The sequence below is a fragment of the Salvelinus fontinalis genome, chromosome 7 (assembly GCF_029448725.1).
Source record: "Salvelinus fontinalis isolate EN_2023a chromosome 7, ASM2944872v1, whole genome shotgun sequence".
Taxonomy (NCBI): domain Eukaryota; kingdom Metazoa; phylum Chordata; class Actinopteri; order Salmoniformes; family Salmonidae; genus Salvelinus; species Salvelinus fontinalis.
The window spans coordinates 52,488,838-52,506,109 of NC_074671.1; the positions used below are offsets into that span (position 1 = coordinate 52,488,838).

The window sequence follows — 17,272 nt, forward strand, 5'->3', positions numbered from 1 at the left end:
CAACATCATTTGGCCTGATTCTGGGCCGCCTTCGGCAGTATTACTTATGGCTAGGATGCAGGGATTGAGCTCGGGCCCATTCCGGTGTGAGTTATCTGGCCCAAATGTATTACTTGGTGCTCGGGCCGATTGGGGCTACTCTCTGGCAGATGATTACACAGGCTGCTTTACATCATTAACATTTCATTCATTATTTTTCCATATTTTCTCATTGTTTCTGTGATGAAAAATACAATTAACATTTAAATTACATTCTTTATGAGTCCTGTGTAGTATTTATGTATAATGTTGATACTTTGTGCAAGGCAATTGATTAGCATTAAAAACTTTGTGGCTGGAGCCTCCCGAGTGGAACAGAGGTCTAAGACACTGCATCATAGTGCAAACTGCGTTGCTACAGATGCTGGTTTGAGACCCGTGCCGGCCGCGACTGGGAGACCCATGAGGCGATGCACAATTGCATCGGGCCGCTTCTGGGGGATTCTGGTAAGATGCCTGCAAAGTCGGCTGAATTCCAGTAGACAGCTAAGTCCGACACCCGATTCCAGGTCGATTCAATCAGTTCGAGCCCCCCGAAAGAGGGACGCTTCTAGGCCGATTCTTCATTGCTAGCTGGGATTAGACCCGGTTGAAACCTGTCTTTTGGTCTGATGAGTCCAAAATTGAGATTTCTGGTATCAACCGCTGTGTCTTTGTGAAACGTAGAGTAAGTGAACGGATGAACTCCGCATGTGTAGTTTCCACCGTGAAGCATGGAGGAGGAGGTGTGATGGTGTGGGGGTGCTTTGCTGGTGACACTGTTGATGATTTATTTAGAATTCAAGGCACACTTAACCAGCATGGCCACCACAGCATTCTGCAGCGATACACCATCCCATCTGGTTTGCGCTTAGTGGAACAATTATTTGTTTTTCAACAGGACAATGACCCAATATACCTCTAGGCTGTGTAAGGGCTATTTGACCAAGAAGGACAGTGATGGAGTGTTGCATCATATGACCTGGCCTCCACAATCACCTGACCTCAACCCAATTGAGATGGTTTGGGATGAGTTGGACCGCAGAGTGAAGGAAAAGCAGTCAACAAGGGCTCAGCATATGTGGGACTGTTGGAAAAGCATTCCATGTGAAGCTGGTTGAGAGAATTTTTGGGTTACTACATAAATCCATGTGTTATTTCATAGTTTTGATGTCTTCATTACTATTCTACAATGTAGAAAATAGTAAAAAATAAATAAAAACACTTGAATGAGTAAGTGTGTCCAAACTTTGGACTGGTACTGTATACAACGGGCAGAGCTGACGTTGATGTTACCGTTGCCCACCAGCATCAAAGAGAACCTGACATACATGCATGTTTACATCGAATAAACTGACTGCAAGGAAAGTTCCCCACAGCTTGTGAGCAAATGTGTAAGATACTTGGAGTGGTTTATACCTACATCTCTATTGGAGAGTTACCTTCTATCAGATCTGTAGTTATCACATTGCCAAATATGCCGTCTGTGATGCAGACACAGTGGCTGTATTTCAGCCCAATCCCCTTACAAGGAGTCGCTCCACTTTGCTAAATATATCCCTCCTCCCCCAGTAAATATGTCTGTGTTTTCATAGCCACTCTGCTATTCACCTGGGGCTGCGGCTACACTTTAAAAAAAGGTGCTATCTAGAACCTTAAAGGGTTCTTCAGCTGTCCCCATACGAGAACCCTTTGAAGAACCGTTTTTGGTTCTGGGGCAAAAAGCCTTTTGGGTTCCCTTTCCACAGTGGGTTCTACCCAGAACCAAAAAGAGTTCTACCTGGAACCAAAAAGGGTTCTCCTATGGGAACAGCCGAAGAACCCTTTTGGAACCCTTTCTTCTAAGAGTGTAGGGCTGTGGACTGACAAGGTTCTGTTTTCCCTGGAAACTAAATGTTCAGGACTGGGAAAACGTCTTCATAAATGTAAGTGACAGCATAAAAAGAAAAAAGAAAAATCCCAAGAAAAAATGCAAACTAGAGGGCTCCCCCCTAACCCCTGGTTCTAGTTTGCATCTGAAAATACACCCAATCCTTATCTTTCCAATATTTCCACTATCCTTATGCCTCCATTTTGAAGCACCAATAGTGAAGGGACTGCTTTCAATGTCTGCCTTGTTAAACAGTGTTAATTGCATTACCAAGGAGGATGCTGCTTGCATAGCCTAGAGATCTGTTATATTAATTTGACCAGTTTTTCACAGCAGGAAAATGTACAGTACAAAGCACTTAGTCTTTCCATAAAATACCATGTTGAGGGATTTCCACTAGTTACCACAGCCACAAAGTCAAAATTGGCTATATAAAAATAAATAAACATTTAAAAATTGCTTTTGGTTAATTTAAAGTTAGGTTAGGTTAAGGTTAGGTTTAAATACAATTTTAACAAGAGAAATTGAAGAAATGGGCAGGGTTTCTGACTTTGTGGATGTGGTAACTAGTGATAACCATGTTGAGGGTTTCACGTCAATATACCTTTATCTTTATTTTTCTCTTTCGCCAAAGAGTCCAACTTCCTCCTCAGCGACTTCTTCCTTTTCTGTCCATCTGATAAAGAAAATAATGAAAACTGTCAGTTATCTGTACACACTGATAACAACCCACACAATGGCCTGCTGTCACATTAGGTGATCTCTTCCAGTAGCATGTATGTTGGCCATTTTGGAGATGATCGAGCCAGTGGCTTCAAAGAGCATCGGTTATCAGAACACCGTAGCGATAAAGATGACAGATGAGTGTCTCCAGCCTCTGGTCCAGTGGTTTCATCAATACAGGATCAAGAGGAAAGAAACATAGGACATTCTCATTTCCTCTTGATCCTCAGGCTTTCCTGTGAAGAGGGATTATTAAGGAATCAGCCAATCAGCATTCAGGGCTCAAACCACCCACTTTATAATAAGGAATCAGGGCTTCCAGTTCACCTGAGCTTAATCCTGGAAGTGAAACTTAACCCTGAGAAAAGTAGAGAATGAGCCCCTTCAATGTAAAATATATTTTATAGCATATTCTTATACTGTTATATCAAGGTTACAGCACACCACTTAAAAAGAAAAGACTTTAACAGCAGTGGACTATTTGGACAATTTCCCATCATGCTTTGAATTAGTGTGGATCCAAATATGAGTTTCAGTTTGAAAAGGACTGAATCGTTATGAGGAAGGGAAAGAAGTGTTTTGTCAGCTGTCAACAAGATCTATGACTCCTAGCAAGAACGTTGATTAATGCACAGGAAACCTCCGGCAGCTTGGACCAGGGGTTGGAACTCTTATTGGGGAAATACCTAAAAACTGTGTCTATAGCCAGAGCGCCTCTTATCGAACAGTCGATTGATCTGTCTTCAAAACAGTCGAGATGTTATGAACTGGGCACACACTGGTTGAATCAACGTTGTTTCCCTGTCATTTCAATGAAATGACATTGGACCAATGTGGAATAGATGTTAAATAGACATCTGTGCCCCGTGGGTATGCTCTTTTATGATTGGTTTATAATCTTAACAGGGATTGTTTTTTTTCCCCATTGACTAAGTCAAATCTGTTCTTGGAACAGGTACACAGAACCGGTTGCTAAGAAACTATGCTTTGACATATCTACAGATCGTTATGATGGAATATCTAAAGACAGAGTATGAGAGAACAAGAGTGAAGAATAGAAAGGGAGCGGGAGAAAGACAGCGGGGGGGGGGGGGGGTGAGACAGAGATGCTATGAGAGAAAGGGAGCGGGAGACAGTATGTGTGTGACAGAAAGTAAGAGAGAGGAAGGTGTATGAGAGAGAGAGAGAGAGAGAGAGAGAGAGAGAGAGAGAGAGAGAGAGAGAGAGAGAGAGAGAGAGAGAGAGAGAGAGAGAGAGAGAGAGAGAGAGAGAGAGAGAGAGAGAGAGAGAGAGAGAGAGAGAGAGAGAGAGAGAGAGAGAGAGAGAGAGAGAGAGAGAGAGAGAGAGAGAGAGAGAGAGAGAGAGAAGAGGAAATGGTTTGGATTCTTGACAGTTGACTCTGCAAAGTTGGACAGTAATCCCAGGAATCTCCAGTTCTCTCTCTCTCTTCCCCACTCCAACGACTCGTGAAACAATCCAACGAGCCATTTGCTTTTCTTTTCTCTATTTTTTCAAGGATCTCCAGGCCTCAGCGAAACACCGGCTAACCCAACCCCAGGCGCAAGATAAACAAAACCCACAGTCAGTGTGCTGAAATATCTCAGTAACACATGCCTGAGGGCTTCTGGAATTCATAAGGAACACAGACAAACGCATTAAATCATCCGGGGGAGAGGTAGAACTTTTGACTGGAATGCACGCCCTGGCTAATATACAGCTCTCCACAGAGCATGACTTAGAGCAGAGCAGCAGGCTACGGCCCTATGGTACTGAGTGGAAAGGTCTACACATCTTCATGTGTAAGTGTCTTACTGACACTACATAAGACAGGAAGTTCACTCCTGAGTCTTCTAGATGTACTGTATAGGAAAACATGTGTACTGAGGTTTACATCTCAAATCATAAGTGCTTACAGCTTCCCCAAACACACTCTGTGGAGGGGAAGTTCACGGTTGTCTGCTAGACAGTTTGATGTTGGTCTCGGAGAGGTCCAAGGTGGATGTTGATGGCATATGTTTGTGAAAATGCTTGTAGCATTGGCACAGGGACAAACTGACTAGCCATATGACCAGACAGACGGACAGGCAGATGGACGGACTAGAAAGGAAGTCAGACAGACGACATTTACACACGCACACAAAAACACCTCGCTACTTTACCTTTGGGGATGGTGATCTGACAGCCCAGGTCATAGTCTTGATGGAGCCTGTTGAAGGCTACCTCCTGTAGCCAGGTCCGCTCCAGCTCCGAAAGGCTCTGGATGGCCGTCGGCGTCAGCCGTACACTCCGCCCTGACAGGCTGTTCCAGGTGAAGTCACCCTGGGGAGAGATTTTTATTCTGTCACTTGGCAGAGGAACATTTGTCAGCTAGCATCAGCTGTTCTTACTTAAAGTAGCTAGCTTGAGAGTTGGTTATAGCGCCTAAGACTACTTCCACTGTTACCACGTTCATCACTGATACTGTCACCATAACCTGACCGTGTTGTCAGATTTTCTGTTCGAAGAATGGGTCTGCAATCACTGCAATTGACCGTGATGCCCATAATGATCGAAGGCTGGTTGTTTGTAAAGTTGCAACACCTTGAAAGGAATGGACAAGTCTCGACTATCGTCACAAACAGATGTTACAGTATCGGGACAGATTGTCCTTAGATTGAAACGTCCCCAGCTCAACCCAAAGCATTTTATGCCTGAGCAATAAGCCCTAAAGGCGCACTCCTTAACTTGAAAGAGAAGCCCAGGTCAGTAAAGCTGATGGATGTTTAGGCTCAGCATTTATTTCGTTTTTTTACCTTTATTTTAACAGGGACGACATATTGAGACCTAGGTCTCAATATGTGTATACAACATAAATATACACATTATACCCAAACTATATGTGTAACCTTTATTTAACAAGGCAAGTCAGTTAAGAACAAATTCTTATTTACAACGACGGCCTACACCGGCCAAACCGGTGCGCCTCCCTATTGGACTCCCAATCACAGCTGGTTGTGAAAAAAGCCTGAATTCAAACCAGGGTGTCTGTAGTGCTCCCGCGCATTGGCTAACCGGGCTATCTGCATTGTGTCCCACCCACCACCCTCCAACCCCTCTTTTACGCTACTGCTACTCTCTGTTCATCATATATGCATAGTCACTTTAACCATATCTACATGTACATACTACCTCAATCAGCCTGACTAACCGGTGTCTGTATGTAGCCTCGCTACTTTTATAGCCTCGCTACTGTATATAGCCTGTCTTTTACCTGTTGTTTTATTTCTTTACCTAATACATTTTTTACACTATTGGTTAGAGCCTGTAAGTAAGCATTTCACTGTAAGGTGTTGTATTCGGCGCACGTGACAAATAAACTTTTATTTTATTTTATTTAGTGAAGCCTCTAGCACTGAGATGTAGTGTCTTAGACCACTATGCCACTCGGTATATACAGTGGGCCCTAAAATTACTGGCACCCCTGACTGGCAATGCACAAACAATACTTTAAAAAATAGAAACAATATAATTATAGAGATAAACTCAAAATACCAACGTGAGAAATACTGTACTTTATTAATGTTTCAATGGAACCCACCAAAATCATACAATTACTTAATACAAAACAAATTTCACCAAAATCAAGGTTTCATAATTATTGGCACTCCTCATTTAGTACTTAGTGCCACCACCTCTGGCAAGGATAACAGCATGGTCTTTTCCTGTAATGTTTGACAAGGTTAAGGAACACATTTGGAGGGATTTTGGACCATTCCTCTATGCAGATCCTTTCAAGATCCTTCACATTCTAGCGTTTGCCAAACATGCCGATGCTGTATCTGACCAAAACGTTCAATTTTGGTCTCATCTGACCAGAGCACCTTCTTCTAATCATAATTTAAATGACTTTTGGCAAACTCCAAGAGGTTGCGTCTGTATCTTGGGGTCATTAAGGGCTTTCTTCTGGCAACCCTTCCAAAGAGCCTGTGGTGGTGGAGGTGGCGTCTGATGGTGCTTTTTTTTAAACCTGGTGACCCCAAGACCTCTGGCCTGCAATTCTTTCACAGTGATTCTTGGGGATTTTGCTGCTTCTCTCACGATCCTCCTCCCTATCCTGTTGGGCAAAATGCATTTGCGTCCTCTAGCGGGGAGGATTTCAACTGTTCCATATCTCTTTTTTTTCTTTTCTTCATGGTGTTGGATGACAAAGGGATATTGCATGCGTGTTACCTCCTTTTTATGCCCTAGGGAAAAAGGAAGTGATGTCATGGCTCAATATAGTTCCGTAACACTTAGATAAACTTAAATAATTAAATGTTGGTATTTTGAGTTTATCTCTAAAATTATATTGTTTATATATTTTTAAGTATTGTTTGTGCATTGCCAGGCAGGGGTGTCAGTAATTTTGGAGCCCACTGTATATACAGTATATATACATAGCGGAGCGGACAGGTTGTATATGGCAGGTTAGGGAAAGGGGAGGAACGAGAGTGGATGGCTTGACTAGCAGGCAACTCACAAAGAGCTTCAAGATGAACTCATAAATCACCTCAATCCCTGGTTCTATGGTTCTACATTCCCCTCTGTCATCCCTACAAGATGGTGAAGAGAGAGGACAGAGCTAGAGTACTGATGTATTAGCCAGAGATCAGAGCAGGTCAGCGTTGTTCATCATGAATCTTGTTCTGGAGGCAGCTCTGCAGTGGTCACTAGCTGGCACAGCCACAAAGTCTTAAATCTGACACACACACACACACACACACACACACACACACACACACACACACACACACACACACACACACACACACACACACACAGAGTCCTCCTTGAACCGGCCTTAGTACGTCATTGAACTTCATTTAGCTTGTAATTTGTTCTTATGCAAGCCTTAGTTTTGTGCAACAACTTTGAATTCACTCCTGCTTAAAGATACAACAATACCCACCTTGTGCTTCCAAAACGCCCCAGCCAGCAGAGAGGAACAACAGCATCATCCACCAGAACAGTGAAAAACAAGGAGGTGGAAATAGAAGATCTACACAGCTGTACTAAGAGGACAGAGGCTTCTCACCCGCCCTGATACTTCCTAGCTAACGAGCATGCAGAGGAACAGCCAGATGCACTCGCTCCAATAGTTAGTCGTTAGCGTCTAGCCCTGTGTGGATGAAACCACAGCACTGTTGTTGTGAGTTCCCCACCCCAGGACACAGCCGTAAGGGGTTGGGAAGGGGGACCTTTGAAGGGGGGGGGGGGGGGGGGGGGGCAGCTGGAAAAGCAGGGGCTGCTACTCTCTTGAGCTGTTAGGCATGGCAGGGGGGCTGAATGCGATGCCTGAGCTCCAATTCCCCCCCCGAGTCCATCTATGGATCATGTATGGAATGGCTATGGAATGCTGGTACCTCAGAAATGCTGCTCCCTCCTCACCACTTGGGAGTTCTCTTCAGACTCTAACTCTAGTCTCTATGAGCACATTTACAATACAGTAAACAGGAAAGCCAGTTGACTTTGACAGTGCTTTAGTGTACACAACTCATTTGTTACGAAACAATTCAACATGCTTGTCAGAGCCATGACCCACTGGGTGAATTAAAGGGGTCAAATATCTACTATGGCTGCTCCCTTAACTACCTCAGGTAGTTAAAAATGATCAAGATCAAAAATGATCAAAAATGATCAAAAATGATCTTGTCCAATTGTATCCTCTCCGCTGTACGTACCGTAAACCTTTGCCAGAGAACCAATCAATATTGGTCAGTTTGTGTTTCATAATCTCTGTTTTCACACTTGGCTAAGGACTACAGTTGACTAGGAACTACATCTCCCAAACCCGCGAACCATCTCAACTCCTGCTCCACCCCCCAGCTCTGAGGCCCACACGGTCCTCCACACATGGCCTTGTCATTATATAAAGACAGGATCCGACCAGGCTGCCTCCCTCCACACTCTTAGTGTGTTTTAAACGTCTCTTTTTCCACTACTCACATATTATCATATGCACTCTGCCCCTGAAAACGCGTTTCCCCTTGACACAGGCAGACCTCATGGCCAGAGATACTGCTAATAGGATGAGCACCGACTGTCACTCAGAATGAGTTGTCCTCAACACATCAATTCCATTTGATTCCCCAGTGAAATCAGGAACTCAATTCAACTCCCTTGCCAACTGCGTAGAGCTGAAATAACAAGCTTACTGTATGCAAGTTGATTCTTCCCTTGCCTTTCAGTAGCGCGTTGTCATAGGTGTCAATCACGTTTGAGCTTGTTTTAGTAGCGGGGATGAGAAAAGAATTGTAAAATGGTTGTGTACTGCAATCGAGTTCTTCCATTTGCTTTGAACATCTCTATTCGACCAATCGTCAGAGGATGTGCAAGAAAACACGTTATCTAACCATAATCATATTCAGGTTGCCATGCTGCTGTGACTAATCATATCACTTAAACAACTTGGCTTATGTAATTCAATTTCGTTGAAAAGTGTGAAAGTCTTGCAAGGAGAACGGTTAACTGTAGCATACCAATGACTGTCGTGTAGGGTGGGCTATTACTGTACTGTGATTTACAGGACACGTCTACAATGACGCCTTAATTGGCAGACTGACCATTCGTTAAGCAATGTATAGAATGTATAGAGGGAGGATCAACATCTTAATCCAATCATGGCTATTCCAGACTCTCAAATCCGAACTGAGAAAATCTACTGACTCATGACAATATTCAACCTATAGGTTCTGTTCTCTCCAAGATACCTATGTGATGTATTGTGTGGGAGTGTTACTGTTTGTCAGGGCAGCCCTTTTCGAAATAGCTTTGGGGTGGCTCGGCTAATAAGGTGGGCGGTATGCGCCTTTTTAAACTCTGTTCAATGAGCGAGGACAAATTGCACAAATTGAAGCAAAAGAATATGCTTGTTTCCGTGGTAACGTATACACAGAGCCTCAAGTGTTCCGGGATACGCAGAAAACATCACCATGGCAACCATCGAACGAATGCCCAGGAAACATCACCATGGCAACCATCGAACGAATGCCCAATCGCTAAACTTGCACACGCTACCGACCTCACTGAATGGACGTATAGTAAAGAAAGTGCATCATCAGTGGAATCAATGAGCGGGTTCTCATATTAGAAGACCAACTGGAATGTTCCATCCGCTCTCTCTCGTTTCTCAGCTAAATGCAATGACCTAAAATCCTCTTCAACAACTCAGCAACCATCAGCGGTAGCAAACTGCACAGTAACTTCAACTACATCATGCAATCGAACATTTCATGGTGATCTTCAGAACACGCTGTCCGCATGAAAACCAGTGAATTTAAAGTCGGGGAGCCACAATAGCCCTGGTTGGCACTCTGCCAAAGACAACATGTTCCTCTCTCTCTATTAGATTCATTCTATTGAGACCCTGGCGGGTACAAACCTACTGCTTTAATTGAGAACACATTCATCTGATCCAAAGGACCAGGAGAACCTGGGCCCAGAAATGAGGTGTAGGATGTCACTCTAGGGATCAACACACAGTCATAGCCTATAGGTGAGAGCATAGAAATAGAGGTACGCTCAATATGGCCGCCTGGAATGTCGACTTGAACGTCCGTTCTAGTCATTCTAATTCAATTGGTAGGAGAGTGTATAAAAAGAATGTTGACTTGAATAGGAATCTTCTGATATGACTGTATTGACAACACTTGTCCATAGTGTTGGTTGCAGGACAAAAGATCACGACATCACCCCTTAAACCACAGCAAACAAACAATGCAGCATACTCTGAACCTAACTAAGCAATTCACCAGTTAGATGAATTAGTGGGCCACAGGAGGTTGGTGGCACCTTAATTGGGGAGGATGAGCTCATTGTTATGGCTGGAGCGGAATAGGTGGAATGGTATCGAACACATCAAACACATGGTTTGATGCCATTCCATTCGTGCCATTCCAGACAATATTATGATCCGTCCTCCCCTCAGCAGCCTCTACTGCAGCGGGCCGATGCGTAATCTCGCTAACGCCGGGACAATAATAGGTTATTGACACCGCCTCTGGTCCCTTTCAAGTGGTTTCATATGCATATGCCTGTACAGAATCATGTGAAGTCAAACTTTAGAATGAGAATCCAAACCTTACAAATGAACCAATTTGATCCATCTACAAGAACATTTTAAACAACGTGGTGGTTTCTTATGCTGAAGGTACAGTAGCCTATCACTCGTTATACAGAGTATTAAAGGAACTGCATACATCATACAATAAGACAACCACCTCATATTGCCAAGTGAACTTTTGCTCAACCTTTCTCGCACCACTGACCAGTACGCTACAGACCTCACTTGAGGATTTCTTTTTATAACAACAACCCCATGCGAACGTGATCGTGAACAGATGAAATCAGTGACAGCTGCTGTCCCTGTCACCAACTCTCGCCCCTCCAATTGTCTAACTCCATTGTTACTGCGTGTGTATTCTATGTGGTATTATGAACTAGAATCCAATTCATGTAAAAACAAACCTTGAAACACCCCAACACCAACATATCCCCACCACAGAGAGAGGACAGGCCCTTGGGCTCCATTAATACAACAACAACAAAAAATCTCAGTGGAGGAAAATGCACTCCGTCCGCACATGTAATTAACGGCAACATTTGTTGCCTTTGAAAATGACGGTCGGCTCTCCAACCCTCTCAGATGAGGATACCACATCACACATCTGGGGATGAAACATCCCAATCCCAAATAGACCTCCCAATCCCAATTTTGCATAGGGATACCGCCTGATACCGTGGCCAAGGAAAAATCTATTTTTTAAAGAGGGAGATGTGTTAAGAGATTGCAGCAAAGGAATGTTCCTTTTTACGTCATTGTTTTTACTCTTTATGTTTTTGTTTTACAAGTCCCGTTGACTCTGACGGGGTAATGGATTACTCGTGTAGCGCTGGAACCACACCAATGTTAACATCTGCTTGTAATTACAGCGCCGCTGGGCTAGCGAAACTCTGGTTGGCCTGTCAGAGACAAAGGATTGATGGACCCCTCCACCTGCCGTGGTCCATCCGCCTCGCTGCCTGAGAGAAAATAGTCCGGGAAACATCCTGATATGTCAACGAGCAAAAGTCAAGTTATCAGAAGACAACTGGGGGGGCTAATGAGGACGATCATATATCATAAACATTCAGTAAGAAGCAAAAACATGCCTAACTATCCTAGCTATCCAAGCACAGATATTGTGAGCCTTCATCTCATCTCGAGCATGGCTATTCACTGCAAAATAACCACGGTGAAGCAGGTGAGGTTACTACCACTGGTCTTATCAACAATTACAAAATATTTAGTGTTTCAGGGGATGGTGTGCTTCCAATGTACTATTCTAATTTGCAAATATGTGGGACTGTGACAACACACCAGCTCCAGCTCGTGACAAACATACTTGCTTGCTAATCAAGTGGAGGGGGGTCATATGAGGTAGGTTATTTTGAAGACATCTGGGTAGCACAAACTCCAAACTGTAACTACATAAGAATGTGTGCATTAGGGTAACTGAGTTCAACCCCTGAGGTTGAGGATATAGATGACGTCATTGTTACATAACATATAGAACCAAAACAACTCTGGTATCAAGCAAATGTGACTGTTAAGGTGAGGTTGTAGACATTACCCCAGTCAGGCCAGTAAGACAACATGGGTTCAATTAAATCAAAACCACATTGGCCCTATTTTTCTCCTGACAAATTCAATCACAGAATGGTTTATTACTGTAAAGTTTTATTTGTGTAAGTTAAGTACTGTAACGTTTTCCTTCAGCTATAACTTTGTGTGTGCGAGTGGCCCCTGTGTGTGTGTGTGTGTGTGTGTGTGTGTGTGTGTGTGTGTGTGTGTGTGTGTGTGTGTGTGTGTGTGTGTGTGTGTGTGTGTGTGTGTGTGTGTGTGTGTGTGTGTGTGTGTGTGTGTGTGTGTGTGTGTGTGTGTGTGTGTGCGTGTGTCATATATTTTAATCGTATAACCTCATGTAAAACTAAACCACCTCCTCCCACTGCTCTATTCAGCCTATAGCATGACCCAAGATCACTCCCCTCTCTCTCCTTCCTTCTCTCTTCTTTCCCATCCCCCTGTCCATCCAGCCAACCAGCCCAAACACTAAGGGGCTCTGGTGCAAGCGCTGCCTGCTCTCTCTTCCCCTACAGCCGAGATCACCACCGCCAAAGAATGTGTGTAATCTCCCATGTCTGCCAGCAAGCAAATCCTCTAGCCTTTAACCTCAACAGCGCAGTGAGCTAATGAACGCTCTTAATGATTCCAATATTATATGCAGAGCTTTCAATGATTAGTCAATGAGGGAAAATATGTGGAATAATGTGCAATTTTAAATGTGCAATTTGACTTGAGTGCTGCTGCGTGATTACAACTAGAGAGGAAGGCAGACCTTTCCTCGACTCTTGGTGAATTGGATCCTTTTTAAGTAGTAGTTTCGACCTCCGAATGGGCGCACAATAACAAAAGATGAAGATGTCACAGCAAACACGTAAATGTGAGGCAGGAATGCAAAGAAGTGTGTGGCGCTGGATATTAGTTTCAAAACTTGAAAAGTGGTAGCCATAAACATCGAAAATACATACAGATTGTGACTGTATGTTCTCACATCTCCTTATTCAATGTCAAGGGTCAATGAATGGATACATATTGCTACAACATAGCATGACTACTCTTTGTTTCCCCATTTTTACCACTGCATATACTGCCAGGGACCTGTGTCTTTTAAGGAAACTGATGCATAATGTTAAGGGAAAATACCACCCAAAAACGATCTTTTGGTATTTCTTTCATTAGTCCACTAGAAGCTGGGTAGACAGTGATGGCTGAGTTCCTCACTGGAGATCCAAGTATGTAACTTGAATTTCCGTGCCAAGCTCCCATTGACATCAATGCATCACTTACACAAATGTCTGAGCTACACACGCATTTCTCCGGTTAGGATTCGGCCCTGAATCAGGAAACCTTAAAACATCATTTGTTATGTTTTTTCTCTCACTCTTATAGCTCACGTTAAGAATGTCTCCATTTTCTCTTGTGGGCCTGTCAATGTCTCAAAGTAAATATGATGTAGTGGAATACGTGCATATCATACGCAAAAGCACCTGCGTCAAAATTACTTTGACTAATCACAGAACAATCAAAACGGTAACGATCATAATCTAAAGATCTCTATCGTTCACACACAAACACATTCACACGGAGGGCGGCACACATCTTTCATGCATACACGACCAAATACACTCACTCTCTCTCTCTCTCTCTCTCTCTCTCTCTCTCTCTCTCTCTCTCTCTGCTGAACACATGCATATCGCAGCCTATTGTGTTTCAAAGTGGGCATGCATCTCTGACCTCTGCCCTGGGAGCTGCACACTGATGAGCCACTGATCATATAAGGTACAGTGCTTTTTCAAAGGCTCCACAGCTGCAGAAAGTATTCCATCTCCCCTCAATTGCTGCTTCTAATCTACACAGCTAGAAGCTCCTGAGTTAAGGCAGCCAGGACAATGCCATTCCCCTTTAAAGCAACCATTATAGTAGGATTTACACATATTTATTGACTGGAGGGAGGAAACCCTAAAGTCCTAATAGTCCCACTTTAAGACAGCTTATGTAGGTTCCCTGACACATAGGTTGATTGATTTTGCTTCATACTCAAGCACTTGTTACTCGAGGTATGCACACAGTAGAAACTGGAGAGTGTTTTTTGCAGAGTTAAAATTATTTTCCTCTCGAGTAGTCAAATTAAATAATTTTAGAGTGTAATTATTAAACAATTCCAGGTAAGTACCAGTTTTTTTTTAAATCTGACACAGCCGTTGCATTAAGGAGAAGTATATCTTTAATTCTGTGAATAACACTTGTATCTTTTATTAATGTTTATTATGAGTATTTCTGTAAATTGATGTGGCTCTGTGCAAATTCACGGGATGTTTTGGAGGCAAAGCCAAATGTAAACTGAGGTTTTTAGATATAAATATGAACTTGATCGAACAAAACATACATGTATTGTGTAACATGTTGTCCCGGGAGTGTCATCTGATGAAGAATATCAACGGGTAGTGATTAATTTTATCTCTATTTCTGCTTTTTGTGACTCCTCTCTTTGGTTGGAAAATGGCTGTATGCTTTCTGTGACTAGTTGCTGACCTAACATAATGATATGTTCTGCTTTCGCCGAAAAGCCTTTTTGAAATCGGACACTGTGGTTGGATTAACGAGAAGTTTATCTTTAAAATGGTGTCTAATACTTGTATGTTTGAGAAATTTGAATTATGAGATTTCTGTTTATTGAATTTGGCGCCCTGCAATTTCATTGGTTGTTGGCGAGGGGAACCCCGTTCTAGCGGAAACCCGTTCCCAGACAGGTTAAACAAAATATCTGTTAACATGTCTCTATGCCCACCATCTCTGCCATCTCTCCTAAGCTCAACTCTGGTGGTATAAAAGCCCAGTTAAGTTCTGCACTGCAGGGGGCAGACCTGTTGAATGAGCAATTATTAATCTATGGGCGCATCTGTAGTTTTAAGGATAAAAATGAATATGAAGATATTTAGGAGCATTATTACAGTGCACTTTAGGAGCATTATTACAGTGCAGAAGATGGGAGTGGATATCTAGCATGGAGACTGACATTTGTTCAAAGGGAAGCATCAGAGGGACGACAGAAGACCAAGTGATTTTGATTATAGTTAGTCTCATTCAGACACATGAACAGAGAATAATTGTATGTGAACATCTGTATAAGCAAGTGTTTCTTAGTCTCTTACTCTTTTAGTATGTCTTAGTATTAATTCTGTTTCTGAGTCAAATCAACCCTACTTTTCATCTGGTGACATAACTGCATGCATGGCCATCCTTGCAGAGTTTCTGAGCCTTGTTTTTCATATCTTATGACACAATATTGTATACTTGTATAGAGCAGACAAACCCAGTACTCTGTAAATGTTTCACCATGTTACAGGTGGTCCAAAGGCTGATAGAGACACCTTCAGAGAGGAAACCTGTCCAACAACAGAAAGCCTGTGTTGTGAGGCCGTTGCACTGATGAAGCATACAGCTGATGAAGCAATTGTAAAGGAGAAGATGAAGCAGACCTTTGCCTATAGCCAAAAGATGGTTCATGACCCAGTGAAGTCCTCTGAAATATTCACCGCGTTTCCAAGATTCCAAGACATAGCAGGAATTGTATGTGGATCTTCAACTGCCTTGCCTTGAAACTGTCAGGACAATTGTGTTCTGTTCTACAACAGTCTGATTAGGACTGATATATTACATGACGATAGTGCCACACCATAATGTTTACTGTTCTGTCTTGACTTATTCCATCTTGTCTGCAGATTGAGCAAGATTTTAGTCTGATGTTTGGTGATGCAACCTCTGCAAAGTTCCTGGAGAAGTGGCCTACTCTCTACAAGCAGAAACCCATTGGCTGAATAGGTCCATCGGACAATTTCTTGGGCCACTATAGCTATTCTACCAATTGGACTGGTCCCCTTTACCACACGGGACCCTACAAATCCATTACGACTGGTCTACCGACGTAAACGCACGAGGAGGCTCCACACGGGGAGGCTATAAACAGACTTCCCCCGTCACGACGTCCCTCTGAGGCCCTTCTGCTAGCTTGCTACCCCGGCCCGCTAGCTGTCTGAATCGCTGTGTCTCCAACCAGCCTCACTACTCACTGGACCCTTATGATCACTCGGCTACGCATGCTTCTCCTTCATGTCAATATTCCTTAGCCAACCCTTTAGTTCCACCTCCCACACATGCGATGACATCACCTGGTTAAAATTATGTTTCTAGAGACAATATTTCTCTCATCATCACTCAATGCCTAGGTCTATCTCCACTGTATTCACATCTTACCATACCTTTGTCTGTACATTATGCCATGAATCTATTCTATCGCGCCCAGAAACCTGCTCCTTTTACTCTCTGTTCCGGATGTACTGGACGGCCAGCTCTTATAGCCTTTAGCCGTACCCTTATCCTACTCCTCCTCTGTTCCTCTGGTGATGTAGAGGTTAATCCAGGCCCTGCAGTGCCTAGCTCCACTCCTATTCCCCAGGTGCTCTCATTTGTTGACTTCTGTAACCGTAAAAGCCTTGGTTTCATGCATGTTAACTTCAGAAGCCTCCTCCCTAAGTTTCTTTTATTCACTGCTTTTGCACACTCAGCCAACCCTGATGTCCTAGCCGTGTCTGAATCCTGGCTTAGGAAGACCACCTCTGCTGTTTAAACCAAGATCTCAGCGATCACTGCCTCACTGCCTGAATCCGTAATGGATCTGCGGTCAAACGACCACCCCTCATCACTGTCAAACGCTCCCTAAATCACTTCAGCGAGCAGGCCTTTCTAATCGATCTGGCCCGGGTATCCTGGAAGGATATTGACCTCATCCCGTCAGTAGAGGATGCCTGGTTATTCTTCAAAATTGCTTTCCTAACCATCTTAAATAAGCATGCCCCATTCAAAAAATGTAGAACCAGGAACAGATATAGCCCTTGGTTCTCTCGAGACCTGACTGCCCTTGACCAGCACAAAAACATCCTGTGGCGTTCTGCATTAGCATCGAACAGCCCCCGTGATATGCAACTTGTCAAGGAAGTTAGGAACCAATATACACAGGCAGTTAGGAAAGCTAAGGCTAGCTT

General features: G+C 43.4%; 1 protein-coding gene across 3 annotated transcripts in view; it reads right to left on the minus strand.

Moving 5' to 3' along the window:
- The window catches only part of LOC129859654 (rho GTPase-activating protein 6-like), a 79,419-nt gene that overhangs the window by 15,917 nt on the left and 46,230 nt on the right, over positions 1-17,272 (minus strand). For all 3 annotated transcript variants that reach the window (XM_055929698.1, XM_055929697.1, XM_055929699.1), the window contains exons 2-3: positions 4,771-4,930; positions 2,493-2,564 (exon numbers count right to left, since the gene is read on the minus strand). In XM_055929698.1, coding sequence (XP_055785673.1) covers positions 2,493-2,564; positions 4,771-4,930 — 232 coding nt within the window. The remainder of the gene's footprint in view (positions 1-2,492; positions 2,565-4,770; positions 4,931-17,272) is intronic.